Source organism: Carassius auratus, chromosome 23 (assembly GCF_003368295.1).
Source record: "Carassius auratus strain Wakin chromosome 23, ASM336829v1, whole genome shotgun sequence".
In the NCBI taxonomy this organism is placed as follows: Eukaryota; Metazoa; Chordata; class Actinopteri; order Cypriniformes; family Cyprinidae; genus Carassius; species Carassius auratus.
Window position 1 is genome coordinate 16,229,496 of NC_039265.1, and position 18,555 is coordinate 16,248,050.

Genomic DNA, 18,555 nt, shown 5'->3' on the forward strand with positions numbered 1-18,555 from the left:
AAAGGAAAACCAATAAATGTTTTTAACAAACCCTTGAGGCATTTTCTTTTTTTTTCTGCTCTTTCACTCCGTGACTGCACAAGATTACTCTTGATATTAACCAAATTTGGTCATATCCTTATATTGAGCTGTCCATAATGTAAACGCCAATGTAAACTTGTTAATCTAAATCAAACTTCTGGTTATTAGAAACACAAATAAGAGTGAACACTTAGAAATACAGGTTGGTTGTGGTTTAATGAAGTGGTTTCCTTTACCATCCATGAAACCTTTTGGTATATTGCTTTACAATTCCAAATTGGTATGTATTTGGAAAGTCCATATTCAAATTAAAGCAATCTGGGCACTGTGCAATAGTTTTAAATAACTGACTTTTTTTCTGAAAGAACAATGACAAAAACAAAAGTGTTGTAATGAACTAAAACTAATGAAATTGTTTTTGGTAATTGTAATAAAGATTTAAAATATTGCCTGGGCAGTAAAATTAAGTATTACCATAAGTTGAAATACTAAAGTTACTCGAACTGAATTAAACATAACTCTATATAGAAACAGAAATAAATGTAAAATTTTAAGTGAAAAAAAAACATCTATATATATATATTTTTTTTATTTTTAAAAATCTAAATGTTATAGAAATATTATTATGGTGTATAAATAGTACTTAAAACTGCATTGGATTAAAAAAATATATCAAAATATCTTTGTTACACATAGGATATTAACAAATACATGTTTGGAAAGAATGTGTTGAGTGAATGATGTCAGAATTTACATTTTTATTCTGTAAACGATGTGCACAAAAAACATGGTTATTACTCCAATGATGGCCTGATGAATTGTCTTAAGATCTATGTATGGTCATTCTTTATTGGATCAGTTTTGTGTTCAGATCTGCATGGAAAAGCATGAATAAGAAACTCCACTATAGTCTATCACCCTGTTATAAATACATGACCCACATACCACCACCTTCCTCAGATTTCCTCCACTACTGCTTTCACTTTGTGTTCTTTGTTCCCTGGTGCTGCACCACCGATACGTTTTCACAAGCACTCATGTGTCTCCTCAACACTGAATTCAATCAGAAAACTACCACTTTGAGCTAAGAAACCATTGACAAAAGTGTGCAAATCAAGTTTAAATATTCAAAGTAGGAAATCAGCCTCCTGATAAATCTCAAGCAGTTCAAGTAAACACACCGAAAGAAGTTTGGAAATAAATTTATAGATTCTAAAATGAAAAGAAATGCTTGTGCAAGGTTATAAACACTAACGACAGGCCTGTTGAGAGAGAATTAAGGTTTACCAAGCACACAACATTCATTTCAGAGAGAATTTGTTCCTAGAATTGTGCTCTTGCTCTTATAAAGCACTTCTCATCTCTTTGGTTCCTATTCACAGTTCTTCAACCAAACATTCTCACTTAACAGACATCTAACAAAGTCTTTATATGATAGATCCTAGAAATCTACGAATGGTGACTATTTCCACGGAAGACTTTTAGACAGGCGTTTGATACAGCACAAATAAATGATCAATGGACAATTTTTGAAAATCACGTTACTTAAAGTCATTTAAAAATGCCATGAGCACTAAGATAAGGCTTTGGAATGGCTGAAAATCTCATAAAATAAAATGTTGAAAAAAAGCAAAAAAATGTCTGCTATGCATCTGTAGCTTATCTGAAGCTTAGCCAGCTAATACTGTAGCTTTTCAAGAAATCACAAACAATACACAAACATACAGTAGTGTTTATACATTAACGTACCAACAAATAAGAAATGGCACAGTCTACATGAACAGGCACACACTAAGATCACGATTAGTGAACAACAGGCCGAATCCGTATATTTCTTTCATTCGAATTTCTCTAAAGCCCTGAGTTTGCATCCAAAGGAAGCAAAAGCATGCTAAATACAATTCCTTCTTTACAATCCACTACTTTTACAAATGTTTTTGTTATCTGTGAGGATAAATATTTTGGCGAGAGAAATATTTGACGTCACTCTAACTGTATAATTCATTTTTATTATATTTACAGTCGTGTTTGGAGTCACACACCTCTGAGTGTGACTTCTTGAGATGAATATTATAAATTCAGTGCAGTGTGGAAGTCAAGCAGGTCACTGTGAGCAGGATCATATTCAAGCAATTTGAATTCATATCTAGTTATATAAAGATTCATTTTAGAAGGACTATTCTGGGATGTTCTGTGCCCTTGCATGCTGTTGATTACCACAAATACTGACTTAAAACCATAAATTAAACAGCTGCACAAATGCAAGGGGAAAGTAAACAATGCCTGTGCTGTACATGTTTTATTGTTTGTTTTAAAAAGCTGAGGTACCAATCGAAACCATTTTGTGTGGCAATCAACAGTGTGCGACAGATTTCACCTAAAATATTATTTTCAGCTTCAGTACTAAGTCAGATTTGGCCTCAATAAAGTAAACAAGATGAAACCGTAATGAAACGCCCAAGTTCTTCACCTCAACTTTCAAATCTTACCTGTCAGAGCTGCAATAATCAATTCATCTTCATTCACGGTCAAAAAGCAAACAAAAAAATTGATGGTGAACTGAAATCTTGGGTAAGTAAATGGTATCTATCGTACCATCCCAGTGGATCTGATTTATCATGTGATAACCATCTAAAGAGTTTTGGGAGTTCCAGATGCAGGTGAGTCCCGTGTGAAGGTGCACCTCATGTTTGATGGACCTCGTGAAACATGAGCTCGCGGGGTATCCTCGTCTCGGGTCCGTAGAGTTTGCCCGCTCGCCGCTCAAACGCCGCCACCATCTGCTTCACCACCTCATCGAAAAACACAGTCGCTAACTGTGAATGCAGCAATGAACGGAACTCAAACGAGACCTGAGGAAAAAATACATATTGTGAGTTTACTTCTTATCAAACACTGAGTGTTATTGCAAACTAAAACGTATATACATATTTATATATTTTGCTGGGCAACAATCGTGATTAATCGCATCAAAAATAAAAGTTTTTGTTTATATATGTGTGTGTACTGTGTATATTTATTATGTATATATAAAAGACACATAATGTATATATTTTTTAAGTATTTACATGTATATATTTATATTCATGTAATTTATAATATATATATATATATATATATATATATATATATATATATAAATATATTTAATATGTAAACAAAATGTTTTTCTGAAATATATACATGCATGTGTATTTAGATTACATAATAAATAAACACAGTACACACACATATCTTATGTACATAAAACATTTTATTTTGGTTGGGATTAATCTCAATTAATTGTGGTAATCTTATATTGTAATCTCAATTAATTGTTGACCAGCACCAATAACATGAAAAAAAAAAACTTAAGTGAAATAAAATTAAATACTAAAAATTTTTTTCTTAATTTATTGCAGTTAGTTGGCAAGTTTCTAATTTTCAGTTTAAGGTGAAATATTAAAATTACTAATAGAAGCTAAATAGACATGAAAAAAAAAAACATCTATTGACTGATAAAACAAAAAGAAAAAATACAACAAAATTTACAAAAACTTAAACAGCAACAAATCAAATAAAAGCTAAACACATTTTTAAAAAACAAAACAAATGCAACAACAACAAAAAAAGATCTCTTAAACTTCTGAAACTAAGACTGGAATAAAAATAAAAGGTAAACTGTCGTGTTTAAATTATATCTGACAAAAAAAAAACAAGCAACAAAATTTACTAAAACATACTAAAATTAAAATGAAAGAATATAAAACAACTAATTAAAAATATGAATGGACACTAAGGTAAACTGAAATACTGTCTGATGTATGTTTTTGGTTTTGTCTGATTAAAATGTATGAAAGTCTTGCATGTTTGAGGAGCTGTATACTGATTTTAGCCCCTGAAATTGTGCAGAACTCTCTGTTTTACATTCTGCAAGCTTGTCAGACCTAGCAACAGTAACCAAGGGGGGTGGAGCTTAGCGAAGGGTCAGCTGGAAGCAAACGTCTGTAAATGATACTCACAGAGAAGTCTACGGTGCATGTGCGAGGATAGCCAGGAATACCGGGACTAAACCGCCAAATTGTCTCTAAATGGTTGAAGAGTTTACCGTCCGAACACACCGCCTGAAATGTTGAACAGAATTATTTACAAAATTGGTGTTTCCTTGCATTTCATTGCTGATGTAGAGCACACAGAAGGCTTACTTTGACCAGATGTGGACGGACGTGGCTTATCATTGAAGTGTATCGCTCAACAACCGGAGGGAAGCCCACTTCCAGCTGAGCTTTGGCATGACCGGCTCTTTTCATGATGGTCTGGGACTTTTTACACCACGGTACAAAGTGTTTGTAGTCATCCACGTTGGCTACCACATCATACATCTCTTGCATTGAGTACCTAAACACCAAAATACAGGTACATCTTCATCATTTTAGAATCAAGTTGAAATAAATACAGCTGTGTTCATTTTTTACTTAACACCACAAACCTTGCCCTCATCCTCCTTGAGAAAAAAAAGATGATGTCACTGCTCAGGATCAGACAGTAGTCTACTTACCCTAGTATTCTCCTCTCTGAATACTCTTTTCTCTTATTGGTGAGGCTGATGAAAGATCTCCTGTGATGAGTGGGAGTCAAATCCACTTCCGAGAGACAGAGGGCGCGCGGATGACGGGTCATCAAGATCCCGCAGGAGGACAGGTGTCTGACATACAAAAAACACACAAGATTCTGATCAACACAATACATACAGGAATGCTCTGCGATTATTGTACCATCATACTATGGTACTAAATTATGAGTGTGTTTCATATATTGTGAAATTTCAAACAAATGACCATGGTACAGGTCCAAAAAGATGATGTTACCATGGTATCATGCATCTCCACATAAGCCATGCTTCAAGATGTATGTGATCTACAGTCATTTTAAGCACTTTTTGAATCTTCCCCTGCAGCCAGTTAACATAGAGACCATGAAATCCTCCTTTGCTTCTTGTTACTACTTTAAAATCTTAATAATTCTACTAGAGTAAGAATAAAAAGCTGCCAGACAGCTGTGCCTGTGCGAAGTTCTCAGTGTTTTATTGTAACAATAACTCTAATAATTCTGGTATTTCTGAAACTGCATTTTCTAAATGTACATAGAAAAACTGATAATCAAGCGTTTTATCCATTTCTAAACTCTTGTAGGGGTTAACACAAAATGTATTGTAAAATTCTACAATATCATAGAAATATTTGTTTAAAATAATTGTTGCTTGCATTTCAATTCTTTTTATGTATTCTAGTTTTTATGTCTCTTCCTTTCCATTCTTGATTCTATATCTTGACTATATCTTAAAACATTTTTTTTTTGTTTACATTTGTATTCTTTTATTTTTCATTTACATTCCTGTCTATTTTAGGTTCTATATCGAGCATTTTTTAATAAACAGTGATAGAATTTTCGATTATAATAAACAATATCAAATATCATTTTAACCCACTTATATCGTTATTAAAATAAAATTGTGTATATATGTCACAATTCAAATACATAGGTATTTTAATAAGCTTTTGGCTATGACACCCCACAATTTTTCAGTTATAGTCGTAGTAATTATGTGGTTTTTTTTGGGGAGGGGGGGGGGGGGGGTTTACCAGCTGGCTTTTTTCCAATATTTGTTCAGCGATGTGATGCATCCTTCATTCATTCAGTAGTAGTCTGACATTTTTATGTTTACACAATACATTGCACTGAAAGCGGTATTTCACCTGATGGGCCAGTGCTGTATTCTCTCTCTGTATTTATTCGGGCTGCTGGGGCGACACGGTCCGACCGTCGCTATTTCCAGAAACTCACTGAATGTCCGCACACCCATCGGGATCCGCCGGGCGTTTCCTGACACGGCCATCAAAGACAGAGCTTCACCTATTCAGTCTGTGTAAAATGATTACGATTAATCTCGAATAGCACGATTAACACAGTAATAAGACAGCGCTTGCTGTCATCTCTAGGAGTAAACGAGTAGGCGGTTGTTCAGTGACCAAACCCACGCGATGCGTTAAATCCGAGGAAGTGCAAAAATCATATTTCGACTTCTAGAGAATCATCTACTGAAACAATAGCCCTTTCGCCTGCGATTGCGCTGAAACCGATTGGGGTTAAACCGGTGAAGCTTTCATAAGCTGCCGGTGTGTGGTACAGACTGTTCTGATGGAGCAGCGTGCAGCCGCCGCCAACAGGACCGGAGGAGGACAGAATGACACATATGGGACACAATCAGGATGATTTCATGTCTAAACATTCGCATTTTATTTGAATCAGGGTAATAAATGATATGGGTGCATAAAACCAATGACAACAATGAACAGATATTAATAATCCCAGTAAGAGGGGTGTCATTTCACTCCACCTCACTAGAGGAAGATGTTGTGGGGTTTGTGCACATTTCATAATAAAGGTCTAGGCTCGAATAAATTGAATAAATTATAAAAAAGACAGAAATTTAAAACGTCAATAAATACTATGTATATTGTAATTTGTATATTGTATATGTTTTTTAGTTTTAGTAATTTTAATAGTGTTGTTTGTACATTTATATATTTTTTCCGTTTAAGTGCTTAGGTTTTTCATCTATTTAATATTTTATGTTATTTGTTTTCGCTTTATTACGATTAACAAAAACATACGTTCTCGTTTTAGTTTACAACAACACCGCCCCCTTAATGTAAACACTTAATAAATGCTCTTGATGAATTGAAAATGAAACGTCTAAATTGTTATAAGGCAGTCTTTCATGTGCCCTTTTATAAATCAGCTGATAATAAATTAGACTATATGGAAATATGGTTTTAATTTAATTTTATACTCACGCTTATTTATGTAGTAAACGCGTAGGGCATGATGGGAATTGTAGTTCTTCACACTGCCTTGCGTTAAGCTTAGAAGAAGCGCGTGGAAGTTGAAGTGAAAGTCCGTGTGCGTTCAACCACACAATTCCTCGCGTTTTGCGTTTATGAACCTGCAAACAGCTGCTGTAATTTCCACATAGATGTGCGAGAAACCTATTTTGTGTGAGACAAAGTCCTCGGGCGGGTAAGTTTGTCTGTGAGTTGCATGTAAACAGCATAGCAAAACAACTAGCAAACTCTTCCTGTTTCAGTGCTACAGCGATACTGCATGGAGTTGCGATGGGTGTCTTCATTTTATAGCCAAGAACATCAGTTTGTTTCATTATTTTAAATTTTATTATTTTATCCTGGTTAATTATGTAAACTGGTTCTATTAAAACCTTGTAGTTGTGTGTGTGTGTGTGTGTGTGTGTGTGTGTGTTCTATCTATCTATCTATCTATCTATCTATCTATCGATATATGCAATACAATGTTATATTAAAAGCCATTTTTGAATTGAAAATGAATTAGAAAATTAAAAGAATTGAATTTAAATGGAGTCAATTTGATTTACTTATTTTTTTTTATTTCCTTTTAGGAATATGGATTCTGTACATTGCTGGAATGGAGCAAAAGGTGACCAGATACCCACTAGGACTAGACCCATGTCAGAAACCTTATCTAAACTGGCCCAACTGATCACTTGCATCGAGTACAAACCAAAACAACAGCGGTCTTCCTTTATCTGCAAAGAGTGCGGCGACAAATTCTCCGACCAGAAGAGTCTTGAGTGTCACCAGAAAAGAGAGCACGCCCTGCAAAAGCTCCACGGCTGTCAACACTGTGGCCAAAAATTTGCTTTGCTCTCTAGTTTGCAGCTACACAAATGCTCTCACGCCTCATCCATGTGCCAGACATGCATGGGGAAACCTCAGAGGGGTTCTTCTTGCCCTTCCTGCGGGACAGAATCTTCAGAAGATCCCTTCTATCATGACAATAGCCCCTATGCGTGCGCTCCATGCGGACAAGCCTTCAGCCACAAGCAAGAGCTGCTGCACCACCAGCAGGCCGGAGGCTGTCAGCCCGCCCAGACTCTCAAACCTCCTCCACCTTCAAATGCCTCCTTGCCTCCGTCTCCTCCAAGCGTTAACTCATCTCCTACCACATGCACTTTGTGCCACAAAACGTTCCGTTCTTCTGCTGGACTTGGTTGCCACATGCGCTTTTCCGATGCGCACATGAAAAGCAGCTCAGAGATGAAAACAGATGGCATTGTAAGTACACTGAGGAAGAAGAGGAAGAAGAAGAAGAAGGACGAGGAGGAGACTGATACGGGGGACGAGGGGGAGGAAGACGAAGTTCTCATCTCAAGTACATCATTTCCATGCCGTTCCTGTGACAAATCATTTCCTAAGACATCACTCCTCCACCAGCACAGGAAAGAGGAACACCGGCGGGAGATAAAGGTGAGGAAACTGCAGCGAACCTCTTTGAAGACCACCAGGCAAAGACGGAAAGGTGAAACATATCCATGCCTCCATTGTGGAAAAGAGTTCCTGCACCATCTGACGCGTCGGGCGCATTTTAGACACTACAGCTCTCACCATCAGACCCACCTCGAGCTGAGTAGCAAATCATCCGCCGCTGGCGCAACCAGGTTCCACCCAAAGGCAGCTAAGGAGCTCAGACCTACCCTAGGAAAAAGACCAAGAGGTAGACCTAGGACCAAGAATCTACCGGTTTTGATGGAAACCAAGCAAACGGAAGAAGAGGAAACGGATGAGCTGGATGATAGTGATGAAGACGAGGATGCCGAGTATCCTTGTACTTCATGCGACCAGGTCTTTAGCTCCAAAGCTAAGCTGCATGTGCATGAGAAAGTCCATGAGGAGTTCCCTGAGGAAGTCCCAGAGGAACGCCCTCCACCAGCCGACACGTGCAGGAGTTGTAGTGTGTGTACAGGTGGGATTCCCCTCGCTGAGATTCCTGAAGATTGTGAAAAAGTCTATCACTGTGTGCCTTGTGCCGAGGCGTTCATAGCCCTGAATGCTTTTCTCGAGCACTGCCAGACGCATCTGATACGTGAACATGAAGATGAATTCAGTGATAATTAAAAGAGCTTCCTTTTTTTTTTTTTAAGGAATTGTTCACTCAAAAAAAAAACAAAATCTAATTTTCTCACCATCATATTCTAATCATGTTAACTGTTAGTATTTTTTTTTTACAAAACATACTTGTTTTTTTTTTTAAGAACAATTGCATACATTAGACAAAAACCACCTTAAAAGTGCTTCTGAAAAAAAGTGAATATTCTTTGCATTTTTGTGTATGCATATACATATAATTATGGAATTGAAATTATTTGGTGAACTATTCCTTTAAGAATGAAATCTTTGGAATCATTTACTCACTCTAATGTCGTGGAACACAAAAGAAAAACATTGGTAACCAAAACGTTTCGATTCCCATTGATTTCCATTATATATTTGTCCATTTAATGGAAGTCAATTTCAACTAAAACTATTACAGACATTTTTCAAATTATCATCTTGTATGTTCCACATAAACATGCTGACATAAGGGCGAGTAAATGATGACAGGGTTTATGTTTTTGGGTGAACCTTTAAGGGCAGGAAAATCAGTCTGCAGATGTTCAGGCTATCAGAAATACATTCATCAGGCATTTTTGGTTTTGGTAAACTGTCTGAATATTAATACGCTTTTTTACAGGTCTTGATTTCTGTGGTTCGTGAGGTATAATGTTGTTTACAGGGATACTCACTTCCACCAATCTGAGCCAAACTGCCAGAAAAATAATAGAGGCCTTTGATAAGATCGACAAGCCAGATACGGGTACCTAATGAAAACCACTTCAACTCAGTGCATGTTTCTGCTTCAGGTCAATGTTCTCCGTACCTCTATACCCGTGTAGAAGTCATATCCATTATGTTACTGTGAGAATATGGTGAATTTAATATTTTGACATAAACATACGTGTTTTCGAGATGGCCAGTGCCTTGCTGAAACACAAAACCTGCTTTATGTATGTGCTGCTGCTTGTGATCTTTCAAGTTGGAGGATATAATATCTTTGTATCTGCTAGATTCGGCTACTGAAGTGTTTCAGCTTGTTTTATTATATAGCATTTTACTTACATTGAGAAGTTTGTGTTTCCTAAACTAAATGAAACAAAGTAAGCCTTATTCTTATAAAGTTGTAGAAGCTTTACAGATAGTAGCATGCCTTATATGCATTATATTCTATGCTATCAGACCAAATATTGCTAGTTTAATTTCATAACTTTCTTACTAGACTGGATGAGTGAATCATGTGATAATATGAAAACTCAGATTAGGTGACTAACAAGTCCATTTTATTGTTTAATTTGTATATCAGGGGTCCTTAACCTTTAATAATCTTCATTTGTTTCTGATGTTTTATATAACATTGCTAACATTTTCATTTTTTTTCAGCTTTGTTTTTTTGCACTGACTTTTTTTTTTTTGTCTTTGAACACTGTGTAAATTTCACTTTATGATTCAAATTTTAAATGATGTGGTGCAAAAGTGTAAGTGCAAATATAACTATATCCCCCATTAATCTAATAGTTTATTAAGAATATATACTGGAGGCTTTTTAAATTTAGTTTTCAACATTACTGTCTGGGTGTGTTTACCGTACTTGCGGCTACCTCCAGTATCACCTGCTTTGTCCCAAGATGTGATTTTTTTTTTTCTTTGGAAGAATATTTGTCAGAAAACTTACCTCATGTTACACGTTGCATTGGCATTGTTTTTGAATAAATTGTTTAAAAAGGTTTGTTAGTTTTTGCTGTTATTTTCGTAGCTTTAAAAAAAACACACACACCAGTAGCCCAAATGTGGCATTAAAGTTTGAGGTTGAATATATTGGTTTTCCTAAAGAAAAAGCAAAATTACGTTGTGCAATGTTATTGAAGTTCACCCTCCGCTACAGTAGGGGGCGATATGGCACACGATGACAAGTTTTAAAAAAAATCCCGCGACCTAGTACGCCACTTCCGCTACTGTTCATAAATAGTTTGAAACGTGTTTAAAACGTTTTTGTGGAAAAGTGTTGATATAACGAAATAAACATGAGCAAAGCACACCCACCCGAGTTGAAAAAGTAAGTATTTCAAGCCTTTTGTTGTTTGTGATTGTAAATCTATTAGAAATGCGTTGAATGTGAGCATAGCGTTATTCTGCTCGCACTAGGCGGTTTGTCTGCATTTATTGAACAACGAACTTACATAATATTATTAAAATTTAACCCGGAAAACCCACTTGCTATTTCATTTTGTTACAGTTTAGTATGAATTAGGTTTAAATGTTTGGTCCAGTATCTGTAAACCAGTGCCTGTGTTGTTCTTGTCTTATAGGTTTATGGACAAGAAGCTTTCACGTGAGTATATACAAGATTTTCTCACAAAATATTGTCCAGTAAAAGAAAAGTATATGAAATCTGTGAATCTCCATAATAATATCCTAGAAATATTTAACTTCAACAGTATGTGATTTGTAACTTGTCTATGGATGTTCTTCTTATAAACCCGGATGATAACTCAGTTCTGAATCTCTGTCTATACTGTGTGTGGGTTTCTTCTATAAAGATGTTGTTTCCATGCACCCTTTCAGTGAAGCTCAATGGTGGCCGTCATGTTCAGGGCATCTTGCGTGGATTTGATCCCTTCATGAATCTGGTCGTGGATGACTCGATAGAAATGGCTCCTGGAGGACAAATGAACTCCATTGGGATGGTGGTCAGTACTTAAGATCATAGTCTGTTATCAAACCAAATACATAACTTATGGTGAAACAAAAGTAAATGGCACAAATATAATGTAGATTGACATTATGTTCAGGTAATAGTTCTATTGTTATATTTAACTTATATTATTATCATATCATATTTATTTTTATTATGTCTTTTTTTATTGTATAGCTGTATTTTATATTTGATCTAGATTTTTAGGCTCTAGTATTATTGTTATCTGTATGCACAAAGGGTCTGAGAGTAACGCAATTTCAATTCTCTGTATGTATTTACTGTACATGTGGAAGAATTGACAATAAAGCAGACTTGACTTGATATTCAGTATATCATTTAAAGATCTGTGATGTGATGGGTTTTGTTCTGTGCAGTGATGATTGTTCTTTTGTGTCTCTTCAGGTGATCAGAGGAAACAGTATTATTATGTTGGAGGCTCTTGAACGAGTATGAGGACGATGCCCTCTTTCTTTTCCTGCATTTTTTTTTTGTATACAGCAAATGTGAAAAAAAAACTAATTCTCATTTATGTTCACAACACTTTATTAAAGCCAAACACTTTGATTCTGTTAAAGTATTGTTTTATAAACAACTTTCTTGTTTTTATGTACATTACTATGTCTGTAGAAATTGTGTACACAATTCATACATTTTTGTGAATAAATTGACTATGGTGTGATTAATCCAAACTCTTTCTGTAATTCACTTTTCATTAATATTTAATATTCAAACTGTGTCAACATTTTCATTGCCTTGGTAGCTGTATGCATTTGAACAAATCAATAATCATGACTTGTTAGGATTTCAAAGAGCTGTAAAATTTGCCAGAAAACTGAAACCTACACGTAGTCCTTGTCTAATCTAGCAGTATTAGATATCTTTTTCTGTTGCCCGTAATAGAACAGGATATAATAAAAAATGTATTGATCCAAAAAAACAAATTCTGTTTAAAAATGTCTGCAATAAATAAAAAAAATATATTCGTTTGTTGTTTTCGAAATGCTGACGGTACACTTTACTTTTCAGCGCTGTGTTGTTTGATGGCTTTATTTACCAAGCGTAGGTAAAACGCAATCAATCGTCTGATGCGAGACTTTTATTTTGTCGGAGAGTAGACCGGATTCGCCCGTGACGTCACGCTGCTAGTGCATGTGCGCGTGCACTGAGGCGGAGTGGAGAGTAGTGATGTCGGAGGAGGTTGGGAGGAAAGTGCAGGCGGTGGTGGACCGGGTGAATCAAGCGGTTTCCCGGCGCCCGAAGGTCGGTTTTCATCGCTTACTTTTGAATTGGAACCCTAACAATATATTCTTGAAACGCTAATAAAAACAAACTATCCACTCGTGCTCATCGTGTGGTAATGGCAGGGTTATGTAATTTGTTCAACCTTTACACACATGCGAGCTCCATATAGTAACAAGGGATGATTGACAGCTGGTTAAATATAGCTAATTTGAAATTATGAAAGTGTTGGAAGATATTCAGAATGAATGACTGTATTACATTTGAATAATGAATGAATGCATGTTGAATGGAATATGTGATTCTCGGCAGTCACACTCCTGCAAATGAAATCTGCACGACATGAGCCAGTTACATGCACTTAAAACTCTGACATTACATCGAGTCCTTACATTTTACTGTGTACACAAGGAGCATTGTCACGCGAAGATTTTAAGTTGGATGGTTTTTAAAATAAATCATATGTTAATCACTGATTTGTTATTGTGTGTACAGTTGTGGCCAAAATTAGTATACACTAGTATTTTTTTAAGTTGGTTATTTCTATCTTTTGCTGTATTGTGTCAGTAGGAAATATCAGTTTACATTTTCAAACATTCATTTAGCCTTTAATTGTAATAATCCAGTGAGATTTTTGTCTGACAGCAGCCAGTGCTCCACACAGAGATCTGATCTGATCTGATCATCATCAGAAACAAAACAAACTGAGACAGACTCAACTGACTCAGAACTGTGAGAAACGTCTCCAAGACGGCTTCAAGAAACCTTCCTGCAAAGCTACAGCACTGTGCAAAGTTTTAGGCACTGAAATAATAAATCATTTTCTTTATCAATTAACTTATATTAACTAAATGACATTTGACATCAACATTTGGTGTGAGCGTCCTTTGCATTTATAGCAGCTTTTGACCGAGGTGCAGTTGTGCATAGTTTTTCAGGGAGCTTTGCAGGAAGGTTTCTTGAAGCATTTTAGAGAGCACTGGCTGCTGTCAGACTAAAATCTCACTGGATTATTACAATTAATGGCAAAATGAATATTTGGGAAATGTAAACTGACATTTTCTACTGAAATCTGACGTAAAACAATTTTTAGCTGGTGAAAATATTAGTGTTCTAATAATTTTGGCCACCACTGTATATGTTGTATAATCTGTATATATTGTATATTAAGAAACAATATTTAACATAAAATATCAGATCTAGCAGAAAATAATTAATTCTAGTTGGGCAAATATTGTATTAAGAAAAAGTTTATTTCCAATGCTGCTCTTATACACTAAGCAGTAAGCTTAGAGACAGGATTTTACTTTTCTCTTGCAGACGTTACCATGTATAGCCCCTCGTCTGGTAGCGGTTAGTAAGACTAAACCACCAGAGATGGTGGTGGAGGCTTACAAACATGGACAACGAAACTTTGGAGAGAATTATGTGAGTATATAAATAAGCATGCATGTTTTGAAGCTTGGTCACGTATTTCATATTAAATATCCCCTTTCTCCACAGGTAAATGAACTTGTTGAGAAAGCTTCCCATCCCCTGGTATGATGAAGTCAGACAAATTGACATGTATTTGAGTTGTTTTTGATCAAACGTCTTGATCAGTGCAAAACATGTTTGTAGGTTGTCTCATCATGTCCTGAAATTAAATGGCATTTCATCGGTCATCTGCAAAAGAATAATGTCAACAAACTGTTGGGTGAGCAAAGCGCTTTCACTTTTAGCTTGACTTTTAAATACTAGATTGACTGGAAATGTTAGATTAATAGGTTTAGGCCTTTATTTCTGTTTTATTCTGAATGAAACCACATTCATTTCATTCAATCATAGGTGTCCCAAACCTGTATATGGTAGAGACGATAGACTCTGTGAAACTGGCTGAAAGAGTCAACAGCTCTTGGCAAAAAATGAGAGCCGCAAACACACAGCGGTTAAAGATTATGGTTCAGATCAACACCAGCGGAGAGCAAAGTGAGTGTTCTTCACCCAAATCTTCAGCTCTGAAAATTTGACAGTGTTTTGCTATTTTATGAGAATTAAGAAACCTTACAAATTGTATCTTTCATTGTAGCTCAGGCCTGTTTTTAATTTTTTTTTTTCAACATGTCACGACACATAAAACCTTCCTCACTTTCTGGCACAATATTAAAATGGTTGAAAACCAATTTGGACTCTTAATGAGACATTAGTCAGTAGTACTGTACAAATGAAATGTCCCTAAATGCCTTACAGCTGGATCTTTGCATGCTTAAATTTTTACGAAATCACTTGCGGTGCTTTGTATTTTAGCAGATGTTTGTGAAATGGAAAGATTCACTGTTGGGAACATCATACTGGGTTTCAGGTTTTTATGCCATTTTGTTGCAAAAGCCCATATCAAAGGTTCAGATGTTGTTTGAGTCGCTTTCCAACAGGATGTGAATGTCACAGTGGGCACATGTCTAACAAAAACAGTTAAGCGTTACGAAATCAGTGTATCAGATGACAGTTTTTCTGAAACCTCAGCACGATCGTCTCTCTTGGACATGTTTCATCAGGTAAACATGGCCTGCCTCCCGATGAGACTGTAAACCTGGTAAAACACATTGTGTCTCAGTGTCCTGCTCTTGACTTCGCCGGGCTCATGACGATTGGCCGTTACGGTTACGACCTCAGCGAAGGCCCCAACCCCGATTTCCAGGTGCATCAGATCAGCCGACCTTGCATATTTGAAGATATTTACCAAAATTTGAATTTTTTCATAAGGAGTGTCTTATGTGCACCAAGAATGCATTTATATGACTAAATGCAGTAATATTGTAAAATATATTAAAATGTAAGTAATATTTATTTCTGTGATGGCAAAGCTAGATTTTTAGTATCATTACTCCAGTCTTCAGTGGCACATGTTCTTCTAGAAACCATTCTATTATGACAGTTTGTGGTTTTCAAGATACATTTCTTGCTATTATCAAAGTTGGCAACACTTTTGCTGCTTAATAATTTTGTAGAAACTGTTATTCAAGCTCACTTTATGCTAAAAGGCTGTTAACATAGCAAGTATGTAAATGAATTTTTGTGGTGTCTAGATGCTGGTGGAACGTCGTGAGGAAGTCTGTGAAAGTCTGCAGATCCCAGTAGAGCAGGTTGAGCTCAGTATGGGCATGTCTACTGACTTTGAACATGCGGTGAGTGTGGCTTAATTACAGTATACTCCTCAATCGTACTTTCATTTCATTGCAAAGTCGATTTAGTTAAGTTTGGGTTGTTTTCCCAATTAGATCGAGGTTGGCTCTACAAATGTGCGTGTCGGCAGCACTATTTTCGGCACCCGAGAATACCCCAACACCCCTAGTCCCAGTCCGGAGAGAAAGCCAAAGGTCGTCTGTGAGGAAGCAGCCAGAAAACTGGACCGGCTCACGGTCACAAAGCAATGAATGATGGGGGAAAAGGTTACTGAGCTAAATGTGGGACCTCTTGGGTTTCTTCCCAATGACTGGGCTCACCATTCACCAGTCAAGGGCCTTTAATATGTCGTAACTAACACTGCTGACCTGGTCTTCTGTGGCTAAAGAACTAGAAAGAAGTGTGATTTAATAACTGGATTACTACATTTACTTCCTGAAGGTGTTTTTATTGTCGAAAGCTCTCCAGAAGTGTCCTCCAGCCATCTGTAAATTATTTAAGCTTGGTTTTGCGATCATTTTTATAACAGATACAGGGTCAGCACATGCTCAGTTTGGTAGATGTGAGGTATAATTTGTCTTTTCCGTTAGATTAGATGTTAGTAACCCATTTTAGCATCTAATTAAAACAATAGGATGTATTATTTTTTCTAGCTTTCTAGAAGTGTGTAGGTGTAGTTTATAGTGTGTTTTGTTCACAATCATAAATGTAAATGATATAAATAGCACATTTATAGTATTGCTTCAGTATCTACCTGTTGCAGTGAAAACTGTGTCAGGACTGATGTGTGTGTGTGTGTGTGTGGTGTTGTCATCAATTCCTGTAGGATTTCATATCGCCCAAAACACTGGCGTTGAATTTAGCATTGATCAACAGTCACACTGGTTTCAGTACAGAACACAGAAATAAAGGTGCTATTAATACAGAGAGGAGCATTTACATGGCATTTTGGAGACACTGAGGGTCTGAGGCCTTTTACAATGCGAGAGAGAGATTATCCTGATTCTTGGAAGCTTGTTTAGAGGCAATCACATCATATTTTTATTTTAAAAAATTTTGATTAATACAGTATTGTGTCAAACTAATAAGTTTACGGTTTGTGGTAGGTTGTGAAAAGCCAAAACTGAAATTAACATCTTTTTTTTTTCAATCTGTGTGTCAAATAGCATCTTGTAACTTAGCAGTAGATAATTAAATATAAATATAGATATATTTAACTATTGATATATAAATATAGATAGTACATAAATATTTAATTGATTTAGGTGAGTGGAGCAATAAAACACTAGAAAAATAAATGGTTTGTGTGGCATGTATAAATGCAGTGGTCAACTTTAGTATTTCATATATATTTTAATTAATATATAATTAATTTAATTTGCATTTTCATTCAGTCCAATGCGAAAAGGAAAAGACCAACAAGTGGGCGGGGCAATATGCTAGCGTTTGATTTTGACGACAACGTGAAACGGCTTAGGATTCGTTTTAAAAACGACTCGTTTCATTAATTCAGAGTCGATTCTTTCTGTTGAGAGACATTAAACTTTATACACGGTGCACTTTCAGATTTATAACTTCGCAGGATTTTTTCATTTATTTAGAGCTGTGTTACACATTGCATGAAAGGTAAATTTCAGGAATCCATATTGGGGTACTTCAATAATTTCGTAGAAACAGATTTTTATTTTATTTTCATGAATTGAGTTTAAAAGAACAGTGAAAAAATGTTCAGTCACTTTAATCAATTAAAACCATCCTCTGTGAAAAAAAGTATTAATCTGTTTTAATCTTTAAATCCTTACTGTCCCCAAAGTTTTCAATGGCAGTATATTTATACATAAAAATATATTTTTTTATTGTATTTTAAATTAAATACATTATGCTGCTCATTCATGAAGACAGAGAACATCTGTTAATTTAAAACACATTTAATTCAAATAAACAACACCTGAAACAGACAGAAACTAAGAACAAACAATATAAAGACTGAGTACCAACAAGTGTACAGTTAAGTATCTGTATGCACACTGATGAACAGTTTATTACAAAGCTGGAATGACACTTGAGAATACAGCTGTGATGGCCTAGAAATAACCTTCAAATCGTCACATTATATGGAGGATTTGTGCATCATGCAAACCAGCATTTTTAGAAATTGGTATACTTGTAACAAGCCAGTACAAAATTTTCCAAAGATCCTATAAACAACATATATTCTTGAAACAGACATTCCTGTATGTTTAAACGTGGTCAATGCAGTTAATAAATAAAGCATGAAACACAACAACAAAAATCATATTTTGTAAACCACTAAGAAAATTTGTGTTGGTCTTATCAGCTAAAATGCAAGCTATAGTCAATTAGCTTGAATAAATTCCTCTCAAAATCGTGAACATCAAACCTATTTGAGAGCCCGAGACAGACAGAATATGAAAACAAAGCCACAGATTGGTCAAAATCTTTAAAATACCTCAATATATACATATTAAA

At 35.7% G+C, this 18,555-nt stretch overlaps 4 protein-coding genes across 4 annotated transcripts; 3 read left to right on the plus strand and 1 right to left on the minus strand.

Annotated features, from left to right (window-relative positions):
* Positions 1–759: 759 nt before the first annotated feature.
* Positions 760–6,204, minus strand: coq10a (coenzyme Q10A). The gene is made up of 5 exons (XM_026200126.1): positions 5,757–6,204; positions 4,559–4,705; positions 4,206–4,398; positions 4,023–4,124; positions 760–2,873 (listed from the first exon to the last, which is right to left on the minus strand). Exons 1-5 carry the CDS (start codon positions 5,894–5,896, stop codon positions 2,706–2,708), a joined length of 750 nt encoding a protein of 249 aa, XP_026055911.1. The 5' UTR covers positions 5,897–6,204; the 3' UTR covers positions 760–2,705.
* Positions 6,205–6,889: 685 nt separating this feature from the next.
* On the plus strand, positions 6,890–10,693 carry si:ch211-148l7.4 (zinc finger protein 329). Its single transcript, XM_026200128.1, has 2 exons — positions 6,890–7,080; positions 7,475–10,693. The coding sequence occupies exons 1-2, from the start codon at positions 7,037–7,039 to the stop codon at positions 8,988–8,990; spliced, it is 1,560 nt and encodes a 519-aa protein (XP_026055913.1). The 5' UTR covers positions 6,890–7,036; the 3' UTR covers positions 8,991–10,693.
* A 178-nt stretch (positions 10,694–10,871) lies between these two features.
* snrpg (small nuclear ribonucleoprotein polypeptide G) lies at positions 10,872–12,348 on the plus strand. Its single transcript, XM_026200133.1, has 4 exons — positions 10,872–11,022; positions 11,276–11,298; positions 11,532–11,656; positions 12,067–12,348. The coding sequence occupies exons 1-4, from the start codon at positions 10,991–10,993 to the stop codon at positions 12,115–12,117; spliced, it is 231 nt and encodes a 76-aa protein (XP_026055918.1). The 5' UTR covers positions 10,872–10,990; the 3' UTR covers positions 12,118–12,348.
* Positions 12,349–12,795: 447 nt separating this feature from the next.
* Positions 12,796–17,779, plus strand: LOC113041536 (pyridoxal phosphate homeostasis protein-like). The gene is made up of 8 exons (XM_026200130.1): positions 12,796–12,924; positions 14,224–14,331; positions 14,407–14,442; positions 14,524–14,599; positions 14,731–14,871; positions 15,438–15,580; positions 15,969–16,067; positions 16,161–17,779. The coding sequence occupies exons 1-8, from the start codon at positions 12,814–12,816 to the stop codon at positions 16,314–16,316; spliced, it is 870 nt and encodes a 289-aa protein (XP_026055915.1). The 5' UTR covers positions 12,796–12,813; the 3' UTR covers positions 16,317–17,779.
* Positions 17,780–18,555: the final 776 nt, after the last annotated feature.